Source organism: Panicum virgatum, chromosome 9K (genome assembly GCF_016808335.1).
Source record: "Panicum virgatum strain AP13 chromosome 9K, P.virgatum_v5, whole genome shotgun sequence".
Classification (NCBI taxonomy): Eukaryota; Viridiplantae; Streptophyta; class Magnoliopsida; order Poales; family Poaceae; genus Panicum; species Panicum virgatum.
The window spans coordinates 37,082,329-37,099,857 of record NC_053144.1 but is presented as its reverse complement, the minus strand read 5'-3'; the positions used below and the strand labels follow the sequence as shown (position 1 = coordinate 37,099,857).

At 45.2% G+C, this 17,529-nt stretch overlaps 1 protein-coding gene across 2 annotated transcripts; it reads right to left on the bottom strand.

Annotated features, from left to right (window-relative positions):
- Positions 1 to 6,621: 6,621 nt before the first annotated feature.
- Positions 6,622 to 11,482, bottom strand: LOC120651307 (maspardin-like). Of its 2 annotated transcripts, none has more exons than XM_039928773.1 (9): positions 11,225 to 11,482; positions 10,176 to 10,301; positions 9,775 to 9,873; positions 9,215 to 9,357; positions 8,050 to 8,158; positions 7,719 to 7,826; positions 7,335 to 7,475; positions 7,012 to 7,261; positions 6,622 to 6,908 (listed from the first exon to the last, which is right to left on the bottom strand). In XM_039928773.1, the coding sequence occupies exons 1-8, from the start codon at positions 11,303 to 11,305 to the stop codon at positions 7,031 to 7,033; spliced, it is 1,038 nt and encodes a 345-aa protein (XP_039784707.1). In that variant the 5' UTR covers positions 11,306 to 11,482; the 3' UTR covers positions 6,622 to 6,908; positions 7,012 to 7,030. The 2 variants fall into 2 exon arrangements, with proteins under 2 accessions (XP_039784707.1, XP_039784708.1); XM_039928774.1 differs by having other exon boundaries at positions 6,622 to 6,904.
- Positions 11,483 to 17,529: the final 6,047 nt, after the last annotated feature.

Genomic DNA, 17,529 nt, shown 5'->3' with positions numbered 1-17,529 from the left:
AGGCAGGTTTCCCCGGGTGACTTGGTACGGTTTGGTTCTCAGTAGTTTCTTAATTAATTTTGATTAATTACTATGTAAATGGGTTAATGGTAATTCATCAACTCGTAGTAAATAGCTTCAATAAAATTTTGCCAACACTTAAAAGCTAATGCAGTTGAGTCAGCCAACCTTAGAGCCTCATAGTTTGTGTTATACTTGTTGAGTACAAGTTGTGTACTCACTCTTGCCTCTTCTCTACTTTTTCCTCTTGGATACGCTACTGCTACTCAGTTCCTGCCGAGGCGAGGGAGTTCACCCAGAGCTACCAGGAGTACGAGGACTTCTAGGCGTTCGTCTCCCAGTCGACGTCCCTACGGCGCCCTGCTCAGCTTCCGACGAGAGTTTCTATCGTATTTGTACTTCGCTTCCGCTGTATCAGACATTTTTGTCATTAATGTAATAAATAACATTCGTATTTGCTCTATTATGTCTTTTTACGTGATATGTGCTGTGATATACTGTTCATTCTGTTGTATATATGTGTGACTTGATCCTGGCACGTATATGATTGCTCGGTTTATGTCCTTTTATAAACCGGGTGTTACAGAAGCCGAATTTACTTAAGGGGGCAGAATAGCAAGAGTCATTTGAGAAGATCAAGAATTATTTGTCTTCGCCGCCAGTGCTTAAGGTGCCTAGGAGAGGGATTCCTTTCAGGTTTCATGTGGCTGTAGAAGATAGAGTTATTGGTGTTGTTTTGACTCAAGAAACCGAAGGAAAGGAGTATACTATTACTTATCTAAGTCGATGACTTATTGATGTAGAAATAAGGTATACATTTATTGAAAAGTTGTGCTTATCATTATACTATGTTTGTACCAAGTTGAGGCATTATTTGTTATCTAGTACATGCATAGTTACTTGTCAAGCCGATGTTATCAAACATATGTTACAAAAGCCGATTTTAAGTAGAAGAATCGGCAAGTGGGTTTATGCGCTTGTTGAATATGATTTGGCTTATGAGTCATTAAAATATGTTAAAGGCCAAATTATAGCGGATTTTATTGTTGAACATCATATTAATGATAAGCATGATTTGGAAGTCGGCTATGTTACTTGCACACCATGAAAAATATATTTTGATGGATCGGTTTGTGATGGTGGGAAAAGAGTTGGCATTGGTAACATTCTTATCTCTCCAAGTGGTGCTATTTTTGAGTTCTCAAAATAGTTAGATAAATTTTGCACAAACAATCAAGTTGAGTATGAAGCACTTCTATTTGGCTTGGAGTTTTTGTAATCCATAAGAGTAAAACAAGTTGAAGCCTTTGGTGATTCACTTCTAGTGGTACATCAAGTATCCAAGGTATGCCAATGTTACAACGGAGTTTTAAATGCATATGTCAATAAATGCCTTAATGTTAGCTCTTGATATGATGAATTTGTGATTCGATATATTCCAAGGGAAGAGAATAAAAAGGCTAATGCTCTAGCTCAGCAAGCATCCGGCTATAATGTTACAAAAAAATATTTTAACATTAGAAAGCCGATGCGGATTAAAGCTGAGTCACTGGTTCTGGACAAACCGGTCCGAGCGGTCACAGAGACTAGTCTTACCGTTTTTTCCGCTGAAGGCGGTGAGAGCAGCAGTTCGGCTAAAAATTCTGATCAAAAGGTTGAGGCCGAAGTGCAAGATTGGAGGGTGCCTATCATAGCATATTTAAAGGATACTGGTCGTGGTGCAGATAGAAAAATTCGGCATTTGGCATTTAAATAGATTTTGATTGACGATGAACTTTATCGTCGAACCGCCGATGATCTACTTCTTAAATGTTTGGATGCCGATCAGGCTCGTGTTGCTATGGGAGAAATTCATGAGGGCATCCGTGATACACATCAATCGGCTCCTAAAATAAAGTGGTTGCTTAGGAGAGTCGGTTTTTATTGGCCAGGTATGATTTCATATTGCTTTAGATATTACAAGGGGTGCGAAGAATGTCATCAGTTTGGTGATACTCAGTTGGTGCCTGCTGCGTTGTTGCATCCAATTATTAAGCCTTGGCCAATCAGAGGATGGGGTTTGGATTTCGTTGGTCAGATTAATCCCTTTTCTTCAAAGGGACATCGCTTCATGTTAGTTGCGATGGATTATTTCACTAAGTGGACTGAAGTGGTTCCTTTGAAGAATATGACACATAGCGAGCTAATTGAGTTCATTATGGAGCATATTATTTATAGATTCGGCATCCCTCAAACTTTGACAACGGATCAAAGTTCGTCATTTATATCAAAGGAGATACGAGAATTTGCCGAATCTTACAAAATTAAGATAGTCAATTCATCTCCATATTATGCTCAGGCCAATGGTCAGGCCGAGTCTAGTAATAAGATTTTGATAAAGCTCATCAAGGAAAAGATAGAGAAAAATCCTAGGAGGTGACATGTGGTTTTATCCGAAGCTTTATGGGCTCATCGCATATCTAGACATAGTGCTACTAAAGTTACTCCTTTTGAGCTTGTTTATGGTCAAGAGGCTGTTTTGTCCGTTGAGGTGAATCTGGACGCTTATAGATTGGCTAAACAAAATGACCTTTCTGTTGTTGATTATCATGACTTGATGATGGATAATATTGATGAGGTGAGCGACAAGCAGTTGCAAGCTTTAAGGGAGATTGAGAAGGACAAGCTTCGTGTGGCTAGAGCTTATAATAAGAAGGTAAGAGCCAAATCTTTTTAGGTTGGTGAACTGGTTTGGAAGACAATTCTACCTCTTGGGACGAAGAGTAACAAATTTGGCAAGTGGTCACCAAGTTGGGAAGAACCGTACAGGATTGTTAAAGTCATCTTCGGGATATGGTGGAGACACCGCAAGGAGAACATCTACCAAGGGCATTGAACGAAAGATACCTGAAAAAATACTACCCACGTGTTTGGCAAGACGCTTGAAGATAAAGATGGCCGATATTTGAGTACCGCCCTTAGCATTATTTTTAGGCAGATACTTGATCTTGCAATTCTATATTCTCAAAATATGTCTAGGTACTTGTATTTTGGCTTGCAAAGATCACCAAAAAGGCATGGGGCATATGTTGGAGGCCAAAATTGGCAACAACCGAGGTCGACTGCTGGGCTTGTGTAATTCGAGTAGGGTTAGGGTTTATGATTGAGTCTATTGTAACCCGATTTAGAAGGGGTATGTCCTCCCTGGCCTATAAATATAAAGGCTGCGGCCGATTGAGAGTTTTTTAACCACAATCGAATCAATACAATCTCTTTTACTTTTTTTCTCAAACCCTAGATTTTCCAACCCTTTTGTTGTTCTTTCCTCGTCTCTACTGCGTTCAAGGACGTCTTGGGTGGTCTGCCGACTCCAAGACAACCCTAGATCTTCGAGCTCCGGTGGGGTCCCTCCCAAGCTTGAGGTTCTAGATCTTCACGAGTTTCTACATCCAACCGGTCTGACCGGTTGGAGGAACCGGTCTGACCGGTCTCGTCTGAAGCCCACCGGTGACGATCGTTTGCGATCCGTGCATTCTAGCGCATTGGTGTGTTGACAAAAAAAGCATCAATAGTTTCCTCTCCTGCGCGCCAGTGCCGGATGCCGTCGTCTGGGCTTCCCCATCAGCGATAGCAATGGGGAGAGGTGTGCTATCCTGGTCAGCCGCCCACCGTAGCATGCCGCCGCGTCCATCTTGGACGTGCACAGGCGCACGGTGCCCGCACCACGTTGCCGCGGCAGAGCGCGAGACTGTGCACTCACCGCCGTCACCGCCGCCGACCGTAGCGATGTTGAACTAACCCGACAGCGGGGCCCTGGTCTCGAGGTTTCCCACGAATGCGTCGTTGGGAGCGAAGCTGCCCACGCAGGAGCACGACGCGGTGGGCGGGTCTGTCGCCGAGGAAGAGGAGGAGCCAGTGCTCAGTTCCTGCTAAGCGCCAAATTCGTGGAGGCGGGTTCGACATCGTAGAGTACAACCAGAAGCAGGACGCCGGCGTCGGCAACATCCTCACCTCTGGATGGACCGTGCCACCGGGCTGACGCGCTCGGTGCACCGGAGCATGGAGCCGGTGGCGTTTGACGCGGGCAGGGCCAGGAAGCGCGAGCGGGGCACCCGCGCGTTCATGGCGAGAGAGGCGAGCTCGCGGCGTTGCCGTACCTCCGCGGCAACCGCTTCACCGTCGAGTGCATCCTCGACGTTGTGCAGGGGACTCGGCTCTCGCGGACTGCGGCGTCTCCGGAGACCGTCGAGTCGCCGCCGCCGCCCAACCTGCGGGAGCACCTCGGCGCGCTGCTGCGGGCACAGGTGGGCAGGGTTTTATTTCCCAACTGGAAACCGGTTACCGCCGCCCTCCGGTACCGGTTTACCGGACCGGTTAGGCCGGTAACCGGTGGAAACCGGTTGAATTCAAATCCAAATTCAAATAAATTCAAATTTTTCCGTGCAACCGGTTCCGACCGATTTACCGGCCGGTTTGACCGGTTTACCGGTCGGTTTGACTGGTTTGAAATTCAAACGCTCCCGTGCAACCGGTTTACCGGCCGGTTTTACCGGTTTACCGACCGGTTTAACCGGTTTACCGGCCGGTTTGACCGGTTTGATCGGTGGGCCTTCATGGGCCGGCCCATTTTTTTTCTTTTTCTTTTTTGATTTAACTTTAAATTCCCACAAACTATACTAAATGAATGAATTTTTGAGAAAATTTGACACCATTAGATTCATCACACCTTGAAGTATTTTTAGGAATTTTTTGGGAATTTTTCATTTTTTAAATTCAAATTTAAAATTTGAATTTTGGCCGGTTGGGTACCGGTCGGAACCGGAACCGGACCGGACCGGTTTGACCGGTAACCGGTCAAACCGGACCGGTTCCCACCGGTTAGGTTAACCTTGCAGGTGGGGGCGCACGTCGCCTTCATCCCTCTCTTTCTTCTACCCTTCAGACTCAAGTAACAGAGCAAGCAGACCACTCTCCTCGTACCAAAATCCAGCCATCAAATCTCCATGGATTTCAAATCCTTCGCACTGGGAGCTCAAACACGTCCCTAGCTCCCTCCCCAACCCCTCCAACCATAGCCCCAACCCCCACATTCCCCGGCCGCTGGCCATTAGTCCCGTCCAAGATCTACCTCCACGTCGCTGGCTCCATCGGCCTTCCTCCGCTCAAGCTAGGCATAGAAACTATTTCCCCTCTCCCCCACGATGCTCACGCTCTCCCTACTTCCTCGCGTTCGCAGGCAAATCGGCTGGAACGCCGCCATGCTGCCGCTCCGGGCCGCCTGTGCCGCCGTGAGCCGCCCCTGCGCCATGCCCCATCGTGCCAATGCGGGCCGCAGCATGCCTAGGGGCCGCTGTCTGCGGTGCCGAGCTGCAGACGGGGCCGTCGCAATAGCTCCGGAGACCTGCGAGGTGGTGGCCGTTGATGGCATAGAAGCCGCGACGACGACAGGCTCCCCGCTGCGCGCCTCCCGCCTCCACCTGCGCCGGCGATGGCCCTCCAGCCGCGAAGGGCTCGGCAGCGACAGGATCCCGGCCACCACCCCACCCTGCTGCTCTCCCATGACGGCGCCGTGGCCTCCACCTGTTGCTCTACCACTCCATCCAGCTTGTCTCCTAGTTTTAACATTCAAATTTTATCCTACAAAGAATATAGTTTTAACTTGTAGTGGTATCCATCTAATTAAAACAATATCAACTATCAAGAAAGCATTGTATAGGAAAACACATAGAGCCAATTAAATTAGTAGACATTATTTTTCTATAGTTCCAATGCATATGCATTTATTGAGGATAAAAAAAACAAATAAATAACATAGAAACATGCAAACATTTCCGGAAAGTCTGTTACATTTTGTTTGTAGAAAACCTTTTGACCTCCTCTTTTCAACACATAACACGGCAATGAAATGACTTATCTACCAGCCTATTGAATCCGAGGAAAAATCACTTCCAGCCTTATCCACACCGCGCTCCTTTCCTCCCCTCGCGGCGCCTCTTTCTCCAACACCCTGATGTCGCCTCTCCCCAATCCAGTGGGGCCACCCCTGCGCCCCCTCCCCCAGCCAGCGACACTCCTCGCCTTTCACCACCGCCCCTGCGCTGCCCTCCCTGGCGAGGACCTGCCCTTCCCTGGCGACGGCGTGCCTTCTCCCACTGACGACACCGTCCCTGCAAGCCAGATGCTGGCCATGTTGTCGAAACATAAATTTATGAGATCCGAGAAGGATGAGAAAAAAACTCTTCTCGCCGTCGACACCGCCAGGAGCTGGGCGGGGCTGAGGGAGTACTCATCGGCCACGGTACAACGAGCAGCATCAAGGACGATATCTACAAGCTCAACGAGACCCCCACCCACCGGCAACCTGTGGGGCGTCGCATCGTTCCTCGCGCCGCCATCGGAGTCCTCGACCCCGCGCGCTAGCGCCGCATCTCCAGGGGAGGGCGAAAAGGATGAGGAGGTTGGGAATGGAGATGCGAACGGTTTGAAAATATTTGGTCAAGGTTAACAAAGATGCAGACAAAATGTAACAGATTGGTATTTTCCAGTAATGTTTGCAGCTTTCAATGGTATTTTACAATACAGAACACTTTTGGTGGTATTTTAGGAAGTCGTGGCCTTTAGATGCTAGAACCAATTTTTCCATTGAAATAAATGGTAAGAAATTGCAGAATAAATCATTAATGTATGGTACCCAGAAAATTAGGTGATCACAATCATATAATGTACGGGATGGAATCCAATTTACAGGCCTGATATACAGAAAATCGTTTAAATACAGAAAGCAAGCATATTATACACACAAACAAAAGTGCCTTTCCACCTGCAGAGGCGCTGTTTCGGCTTTCCCAGTGGCAACACTGACTCCAATGCAGGTGCGACATGCGCTTCCATGATTTTCAACGGACCCACTTCTGCACATATGGAACTATCTTGACGAAACAATGAAACATAAAATGCAACGACATTAGTACATTGTTAATATGATTTTATATTTGTCATGGAACACCTGTGACACATCATAGTGAAGCTTACAGGATTGGGCCGAGCAAACCTAGTACATTGTGCTTGTTGGTATCGGCTCATCAGAATCTTGTGATTCCGATCGATGATGCCGCGCATCATGATCACTGCCACCTGAACCAAGGTGGCCACTGTCTTCAGGGCTATCACCAAAGCTGTCCCCTCCAACCTTCTGATTGTTTGAACTCCCAGCAGTGCCATTTCTTGTGAAACCTTGGACCCGATCTGGCTTTGGTTCTACACCAACTCGCCCCAAATGTAGCTGGCAATGTTTTGATAATTATTTTAGTGAAGTCCCCTAACAATGAAAGGGAAACAAAACGTGTCCACAATACCTGAAGGTACAGATTAACCTCATCTGGACGTGACAGGAAAGGAAAATCGCCACCAGTCTTCAGTACAGCACGCCTTGCACCAGGATACCTTTCATTCAACTGGTCCTTCAACTGCTGGGGGACAGCAGAGTAGTCGTTTGTCTGTGCAAAGATATTCACTGGTAACCATTAGCATAGAAGTATTGCAGTGTCAACAGTCATAAATTATGGCAAGAGCTAATCTTGGAATTCATTAATAGGGAAATCAAAATTGAAGATAACAATATAGACAGCCTTGGCTCTAGCTTTCTTGCAGCGAATTGATGGAATATAGAACTAAGAAAAGCCTATGTGAAACTAAATGTATGAGGTTTCTGCTAGTCAGTTGAATTTTAGATAACTTACATCCATTATTGTGATGAGTGAATCAGGTAGCATCAGTGACCCAACTGATGCAACATTAACATTTAACATCAACCTTGACGAAAGGTCATCTCTTGACAATGACTCGACCTGGTATGGAGAATGTGTTATCAAATGAGAAGGCATGTAGAAAAGAGAAGACCACTGAAGAAAAAAAAGAACAAGCTGTTATCTTCAGATCAGTCATCTAACTACCAACAATTAACCATATATCACGTCAAGTTGGAGTAAACGTACATATAAGATATCAAAATCAATTAAAAACTGCTGTTAATGCAAAAACAAAAAAGAAGTGTTGAAAGTTGATACGAACCTGACCCACAACAAAATCTACTGAGTCCGCGATGAATGGTTCATGGGGACCATCTCGGATTCCTGTCAAGAGGTATCGCTTCAGCAAAAAAGAAGGGGTCCAATTAACACTGCAATATAAAGAAAATTGTTGAATAGCGTTATTCAGTAGTTAATACCAAGTATAAATAAGATTTTATATAGTCAACGTTTGAACAATCCTTTTCCTCAAACAGCAAAATTTGAACATATGCTATCGCTTGATATTAAACAAACAGTTTTTAAGAAAAATTATTTATGTTGATCTGAGAACCCGAGTTTCTTAGTTGCATTATGTTTATTCTTCACACATCACACCATGTGTTTCATTGAACATGACTCAGCTTCATGTCAACCCATTATAGACAGCATGTCAGCACTTAACATCATCTAAGCTACAGCGACAGCATCACCAATAGGCAATAGTTGAAGGTCAGATGCTTCGTTTAGCTCAGTACTGTTGCAAATAACATATCTTCATGTCTGGCTAGCAGTGTTTTTCTAAACCAAATTGCAAAAGGAGATGCAGCTGCATTGCAAAGTACACAAACACATGGAATAGTTAACAAATTAACTGTCAAACCATTGGATATCATACTGTCAAACCATTGAAAAATAAGCGCAGAACATAAAAACTGCATAACAGAGGCAAGTTTTCTTTAAGCATTAAAACTGGGTTTTAATGTAACATTTGTGTTCGACAGAACACAAAAAATGTAGCCTAAAAATATTTGTAGCAAAAACATATTCTCCAGCAGAATAAGAAATGATTCTATTTAGCCCTCTATCAATTCCTGGTTTCAATAAATAAATTTGAAGTGGCTTGACATTCTTAAGGTTAACTCAGTTAACTTTCCAATTAGCTTATACAGAATCACAGAAATTGTTGCATCATCAGATTTACGGTGAAGCTTCAGACTTAAAATCGTTAATTTTTTTTAAGAGGATGGGTGTATATATCCCATCAGTGATAAATTATAATAGAATGTAAGCCTTGTGTTAGCAAGAAACATATGCCAATGCCTTTGAAACAACATAACTTAAAAGAAAGGACGTGTCAGATGCATACACGGTATATAACTACTTTGTAATACAGATTCTTGGAGACTTAGAAGAAGGCCTTCAAAAAGATTATACATAGTACATACACTGGAGACCATGGCATGGCAGCTGCAAACTTGTGTGTCTCAAGAAAAGTATTTGATAGGATCAAGGATTTCACTCTCCTTGGACGGTGCTGAGCAAATATTTGTGCCAAAAATCCACCAAGAGATGTACCATAAATGTGAACCTGCACTCTCAGACAGTCAGCACAATCTATGCACAATTGAAATGAAATACATCAGGGTTCAGTTTCGTAAAATTAAGACTTCTGCTGTACATTTACAAAGAATAACTATAACTGGCCCTAATGTACTCATGTTTTTAAGAAAGAATAGAATTAAACAATAATAAACATTTTTGCACTGATTACTCATTATATCTTGGTTCCATTTGTCTATGTCCTGATGGAAAGTTGAATAAAACTGAAAAACAAAATTAAAAAAAATTGCAAATGCAAAAGTAGGGAGTGAAAAATGCATAAGGAATTCTAAGACAATGGGTGCTAAAAACAAGAGTGGCAAAGAAACAAAATGGCAGTGCCTTATTAACTTAATAGCCTTATTAGAACATGAATGCAGAAGAAAAACTGGGTGTGCTTCTTTACATGATGGATGTTCATGGAGTCCAAGAATTTTTCAAATGAATGAATCCATTCATGGTGATTCCAAACTTGAGGAACGTCGATAGATATCACTCGATAACCCTGTAAGAAAATTGAAAAAACAATCTTCAAGTAGTTCCCCTTGTTATCAACAAAGTACACCATAGGCAACAGTGATAAATAGTTTTCTCGACAATAAAATTGGTAGTAAAATTTGAAGAGGGTATGCAAAAATGAAAGTTGACGGACTTCATGACACTAACACAATTTGGTATTTTGGTTGTCTCTAAACATAAATATGATTTAGGTAGCAATTTAACAGAGGCACACATGATATCAAATTTCAGATAATAGAAATAAGAATAGACAGATGGAGGAAAAGATTCATTTCTGAACGTATGTACCTTCATACAGAGGGACATGATCTGTTTATAGTATACATCAGCTGTCCCTGCAATTCCTGGGATGCAGACAAGAGGAGGCACAACCTTAGGCCCAAAGTCATAGTACCTCCACAGTTTTGGCCCAATCTACAAAATTCTCCAATGAAGAGGAATAGCTCAGAAACTAGGCAAAAAAAATGGAATAGTGAACAAATGATAAATATTAAACAAAAACCACTAAAGCATTATTTTTTCTTCAGATGGTGTGTTGCACATTAAAAATCTAATGAGTTGACAAAGATATGCACGATTTCCAGACTGGAAAACTCAGGGATATGTAATCAAAGATTGATGTTTACCATGCATATCTGTTACTGGATATACAAGTGGGCAAGACAAAATAAATCCACAACGATTTGCATGATTAATGCCAAGCAAGCAATGAAATAAAGGTTGTTGTATTGTATCTAAGGTAAGACCTAATTTGATCAGCAAATCAAATTAACTTTCAATTACTAAATTAGTTGACTGAGGCACGGAACCGACTAGAGAGATGGAGTTGCCGGTAAACAATAACCCGAGAAATTTGTGCTAATCCTTTTCAAGAGTGCACCAAGCCACCAGGTGGTACTTGTGAAACTACAGAACGGTTGGATCATAACCACGCAAGAATGACCCGGCAGTGGGCAGGGATTTCCATTATGATGCGCCTAAACGCAAAATTAAGCATAAATATTGCAATCTCTGTTAGCATATCATGAGGTTCGGGTAAAAGGGTAAAGCCACTGTCTCAAACTCTCAATAAATATCACCACAACGATCAAGCCAAAACCACGGCAAATGCGTCTGCTAAACACCAAATCCACATCAACCATCGCGGAGCATGAAAATCTCTTCACACTGAATTCGCTTCAAATCCATCCCAGAATCAGACAACGACCAAGCTCCGAACCAAGCGCCACCACCTGACGCCTAGTACCCGTACCCCTGATACCCCGGACGGCTCGAGGGGAAGCGACTAGACAAGTGAGATGGGACATGGGAGGGAGTCGGGGAGCGCGCGAACTCACGGAGATCTTGTGGAGAGGGACGATGGACTTGAAGTAGACGTTGTCCCCCGGCGCCGCCGCGCCGACACCAGCGCCCTTCATCTCTCTCCCTCCCTCCCTCCCTCCCTCTTTCTTTCGCTCGCAGCGGCCGGCGGCGTTGCGGCAGCGGCGGGAGGGGAGATTAGGGAGGCGGAGGAGACGGCCTGGATCGCGCCGAGTGTTACCCACGCGGGCGGAGCTGATGGGGGAGAGAGGGGCCGCTTCACCTCTCTGACGGTGGGACCGGTCATGCGCTGGAGCAGATTTCGTAACTGGAGAAGCGAGGGCCCACCCCGTTCGTCCAGGACGACGTGCACGGAGGTGGCATATTTCAGTGATTCAGTCTAATCCAGCACGGCCTCGATCTGAGATCTAGATGCTGGTGTACTACAGATGGATCCTGCCCACGACCATAGCACGCACGCTCCCTTTTACGAGAGGAAAAAAAAAAGTTCAATTTACTTTCCTTAACTATAGTCACGGAATAACTCCTTAAATTATAATTAAATTTAATTTACCTCCTAAACTATGTTATTTAATTCATTTCACCCCATAATATAATTTATTTTTTTACTCAATACACAAATTGAATTTTAATTTCAAATTTTGCAAGATAATAGTGGACATCACGATGAATATTTAGAAAAAAGTATAATTTTTACCATTAGTTTTAATATAATTTTGAACTCCAATGATTAATTTATTATTAAATATTATAACCTATGAAAATAATGATAACAAATTATGATATTTTTTCTAACATGTTATGTTGTGTACTATTATCTTGTACACTTTCAACTTAAAACTCCATCTATGCATAGAGAAATAAAAAGAAAAAATTTATTAGGGTGTAATTTGAACTAAAAACATAGTTTGAGGGTGAAATGAACCAAACGATAGTTCAAGGGATTATCCAGACTTTAGTTATAGTTGAGAGGAGTAATTTAGACTTTTTCTTGATTAGGAGTGCCCTAGTAATCGATTATTCCAACTTTCTACCGCGAAGCCTTTCAAAAAAAGAAGAAAAAAACAGGATTATCCAGACTTTAGTTATAGTTGAGATGAGTAATTTAGACTTTTTCTTGATTAGGAGTGCCCTAGTAATCGATTATTCCAACTTTCTACCGCGAAGCCTTTCAAAAAAAGAAGAAAAAAACATTTCGACCGCAGCAGCAAGTAGTGACTAGTGAGTGGTTGTTTGGGTCACATATTTTTAACTTTCACAATACAGGTTTAAGAGGATTTTCAGGAAAGCTAGTTTTATGCTGCTATTCTGTTAGGAATTAATTTATATATCACATTGTTTGGATGATATAAATTAAATTTATTTTCATTAATTATGTGTTGGACTAGAGAACTCAAATCTCATGTTCAATTCAGATACCAACACACAATAACAAGAACGAGATCATGATGGAGGGCTGGAGGCTGCCGAAAATTAAAGGAGATTGTTTCATTTGTAACTTGATAGCCGGATGCCAGAAACTAACTAATAGTAGTTTCGGTTAAAACTCAAAATCTCCATTTTACAGAAATCAAGTTTCATATATATATCTCACACACGGCACAGAGCATCTCATGTGCCAAAACATTCTAACCAAGGATTAGAACCTCCCCGCGAACACTCAAAGGTAGATTCGTGAACACTCACTTGGGAGGGAGCCCATCCGGGTGTGCACGTTAGTGGGTTGTGCAAGACTCGGCGCGCGAACTCACGGAGATCTTGTGGAGAGGGGCGATGGACTTTGAAGTAGACGTAATATTGGATTGGAAACATATTTCCATCATAGATGAACCTGTAACTGGATTGGAAACATATTTCCATCATATTTATTAGGGTGTAATTTGAACTAAAAGGCATAGTTTGAGAGAGGAGCCATCAAATGCTACTCTGTAAATGTGTAGTTATAAATGTGGTTTTCGGATTTGCCAAGAAGCATACTATGTGACATGGTCAGTCGAGATGGGATTTGCCCCTCTCTATCTGAGAAAGATATCTTTGGGCCCCTCGAGTGAGTCAGATCAAGAAGTGCATGACCATGCTGAGGTTAAGTGTTAACCAAGAATCTGAATCACGGTGTCGAGAAAGAGAGGTCAGCTTAGAGCTAGACCAAATATCGTAAGTCAAAAGGAACAACATATATATGTGTTATCGCCATAAATTAACAGGGTTAATTTATGGGCCGAAATCAAGATGGACTTAAAGCAAAAGATGAAGAAGGCTTGTAAATCGGCTCCTGCGTGAGCGTATGGGCCACATTGGCCGTGTATCCTTAGATTTAGTTCAAGATTAGAGATAGAGTCCAATCGGGACAAGATTAGTTTAGATTGTTTCCCAAGTCTCCAGACTATAAATATGTACCCTTTGTTATTCATAAAAAGGAGCGTCATCACGACTCGCAAACAACAACTCCCGGCGCATCGCCACCCCTAATCCTAGGGTTTCAACCAAGTAAGTGCCATGCTGCCCTGATCGCTTCTTGCGATCAGGGCAGAATTATTCTTGCTTTTACCTTGGTATTACTCGTACTGAAGCGTTTTTTATGGCGAGTAGTACTAGTTATCATGATGTTCGTAGCATGGCTTTTAGTAGATCCATTGTACTTTGTTGCTCATCATCTACGAATATCATGTTGTCTCTGTGCAATCATGTTTCAATCTCTTACTAGTTCTTATCGCATAGAATTAGTCGCACAGGGACAACACTCTGCTTCTTTCATGTTTAGTAGATCCGATCTGTTATGGTTTGCTCTTATCTTAAGAGTTGGCATAATATCTGCTAGGTTAGGCCTTGCAAACGGATTGGATGATCCGGTGGCGTAGTAGATGCTTTATCTTAGCCTTGATAGGGATTGTTCCGGGAATCGGCTCTTGCTAGTTCTTAGGCCTCTGTTTTAGGTTGTGGTTTAGTTGTCTGTTACGTTCGCTAGGCCCAATCACGTGTAGGATGTTCCGATCTAGCAGTGAGGCTGTTACCATCGTGGGTTAGATTAATTAGATTTGACTGAAGCAGTTTTATAGTAATTTGCTCTATTTATCATATCCGGATACAATCAGATCCCATCTGACACCGGGACTCGATCGGCTCTTCAAAGCCGATGCAAGAGTCGTCCCGGGGAGCCGACCACGGCTCGGACTTATGTTTACACGTGTCTTTGTATGCAGGAAACTGTTCGGAGCACGTCTGCACCCTCCTGATCGGGTATAGGTCAGGTGGCACGCCCGGTTTTGACACCTCCTCCGGGCGCGTGACGGAAATTGCGGGCCGTCGACGAGGGAGCAGTGCCTCTAGCGCACCAGCAACCTCCCGGCTCTTCGTGTTGCCCGTCGTTGCTCGCCGGTGGGTTTCGGTCGACAACACATTCTGGCACGCTCGGTGGGACACTCGGCACCAGCATCCATCGCCATGATGACCGGAGCTCAAGATCAAGAACTTGCTTCCAAGCCCGTCACATATGATGAGCTTCCTCCTGAACACAAGAAGAAGTATGATGAGATCAAAGCTCTGCTGGAAGCCGATCTCATCGGCTCTTTTGAGAGGACTCGCAACCATGGCATCAAGTGGAAGGGGTTCTCACCAGAAGGCGCTCTGGACAATATGGATCTGTCTGTACCATCTGAAGAACGCACCAGAGCCCTGCGTCAGGAGATGAACTACATGGTGGCCCATGCGCTTCATCGGCACTCTCAGAGCCTGATGAACGAGCTTGAGCGCATGGCGCACCGCGTCATCCAGGAGATAATCAAGAATCAGTACTCTCCGTCGGGGCCAACCCTGGGGAGTCACACAGATGAAGCTGCAATGCATTCTAGGCCGCAACTGCCGTTCTCGTTTGCAGCTCCCAGACCACACAGCTCGCCGATCTACGTCGTCCACAAGATCGGCGGTGATCTTGGAGAAGGCCAGTTCCTCACCGAGCCACCTAAGGAGATTCCGCACGGCTACACGTGCGCCTACATCCCTGACAGCGTCAGTCCAGCACGCTCGGTGCAGATGGTGAACCCAGGAGCTCCTGGAGCAGACGCAGAAAAACAAGCATGGCTGGCAAAGTACGCTACTGGGCCGAGTGCTGAGCCATCGGCCCCAGGAGTTCTCAGTGTGGAGCAGGTCAGCGCAATACTCAGAGACCAGTTCGGCATCCTGCCCAAGAGGAAAGCGATCAGCTATTCTAAGCCGTATCCAAGTGATTATGACTTGATCCCACTGCCACCCAAGTATCGGCTTCCTGAGTTCACCAAGTTCAACGGGTCAGAAGGAGCCAGCTCCATCGAGCATGTGAGCCGATACTTAACGCAGCTTGGGATGATCTTAGTATCGGATCCATTGAGGGTCCGGTTCTTTGGCCAATCCCTGACAGGCCCAGCTTTTGGATGGTATGCATCACTGGCTCCGGATTCGATTCAGACTTGGAGGCAGCTTGAAGATCAATTCCATACCCAGTACCACTCGGAAGCTGCAGAAGCCGGGATTGCCGACCTCGCCCAAGTCAGGCAGAAGCGAGGAGAGACCGTGTCAGAGTACATACAACGCTTCAGGGAGGTCAAGAACCGATGCTACTCGTCACGCATCACAGAGAAGGAGGCAGTCGATCTGGCTGTCCTGGGACTCGCTAAGCCGATCAAAGATGCGGCTTTCCAGTTGGAGTTCACATCTTTGGCTCACCTGGTGCAGAAGCTTACAGCGTACGAGCATTACCATCCTGAGCTGTACCAGGACAAGTTCAAGCGCCATGTAAACATGACCCAAGCTAAGGAATCTGACGACTCTGGTGAAGAGCAAGAAGTGGCCGTGGCAGAGTGGACCCGGGGGGCAAATCCTGTCCCATGTAAGTGGGTCAAGCAGCAGGGGCTTGTGAAGGGCTTCGACTTCGACATAACCAAAACAGAGCAGATATTCGACCTACACCTCAAAGAAAAACAGCTGAAGCTCCCAGAAAATCACAAGCTGCCGACGGCACAAGAGTTGCAGGGAAGACTATACTGCAAGTGGCACAACTCGTTTACTCATGCTACTGGCGAATGCAAGCAGTTGCGTCACCAGATCCAATCGGCCATCGAGCAGGGCCGATTAATCCTGGCTCAGCACACTATGAAGGTGGACACGAAGCCCTTCCCACAAGCTAACGTGGTGGAACTGTCAGACTTCAGGTCCAAGGGCCAGGACTTGGCATTCCACATCAACATGGTGGGACCTATGCGCCGCCATGACAAGCAGAGGAGAGAGGCCGCTTCTGGCAAGCGGCCTGCAGAAGGAACACGAGTTGGAACAGCAGCATGTGACCGAAGAGCAAGTGCGTCACATCCGCAATCAGCTTCCAGCTTCTAATCGGCTTCTGGAGAAATACCAGTATCAGTACAACCTGCGCCGCCGACGCGAATCGGAAGAAGACGAGTATGAGCACCGCACGGGAAGGACGTTGGGAAGGCGCCAGGCTGTACGAGACCACTGGCACTGCCCGTTCTTCAGGTACTGTTGGAACTCCGGCATGAGCCGATTACCTACTATAGATGATTGCTTAGAGTGCAGGCCGCGAGGGCACCAACAGGACAAGACATCGGTGTTCCGGCGTTTGGGGCGCAGGACACGTCAGGACAATCATGTGAGGCGACCATCCAGAGGAGATTCCGAGCTAGAGGAAGAAGACAGGTACCATCGCCCACGGTGGTGTCCTGACGGGCTCAATCGGTCGCAGAAGCGCAGAATACAGCGCTTGCGCAACCTCGAAGACGCAGAAGCAAAGTATCTTAACGTGCTCAGGAGAACGCGTCCGGATCTTGCGGAGCAAGTTAGGCGACCGCAGAGGGAAGAGAGGCGCCCCAGAGGATGGAGTGGCGCCCCAAGCAGACAAAAGCCGATGAAAAGCCATCGGCTGACGTGAACATGGTGTTCGTGCTCCCGTCAGAGTTTCGAGCACCCCAACACGAGGAATTGGCCGTCGCGCAGCTGGATCTCGGCCCATGGCCAATCGTTTTCGAGAAGCCCAAGGAGAAGAGCTACAAACACTTGAAGGGGTTATATCTCAAGGGCTTCATCAACGGCAAACCTGTGAACAGGATGTTGGTCGACACTGGTGCTGCAGTTAACCTGATGCCATATTCTGTGCTGCGCCAATTGGGTCGTTCTTCTGCCGACTTGATCAAGACCAATGTGATGCTCAATGATTTTAATGGACAGCCATCGGAGGCGATGGGGGTTCTTAATGTGGAACTGACAGTGGGCCGCAAGACTGTACCGACATCGTTCTTCATCGTTAACAGCAAGAGCACATACATGGTGCTGCTTGGAA

Bases quoted from the DNA above. Each gene is read 5' to 3' on its own strand.
- LOC120651307 (XM_039928773.1), bottom strand. From the start codon at position 11,305: ATGAAGGGCGCTGGTGTCGGCGCGGCGGCGCCGGGGGACAACGTCTAC. The intron at 9,358-9,774 runs GTAAAGAAGCAC...CTGAGAGTGCAG, and splicing joins ACTCCATGAACATCCATCAT to GTTCACATTTATGGTACATC. The intron at 7,827-8,049 runs GTTCGTATCAAC...TCTCCATACCAG, and splicing joins TAGATTTTGTTGTGGGTCAG to GTCGAGTCATTGTCAAGAGA.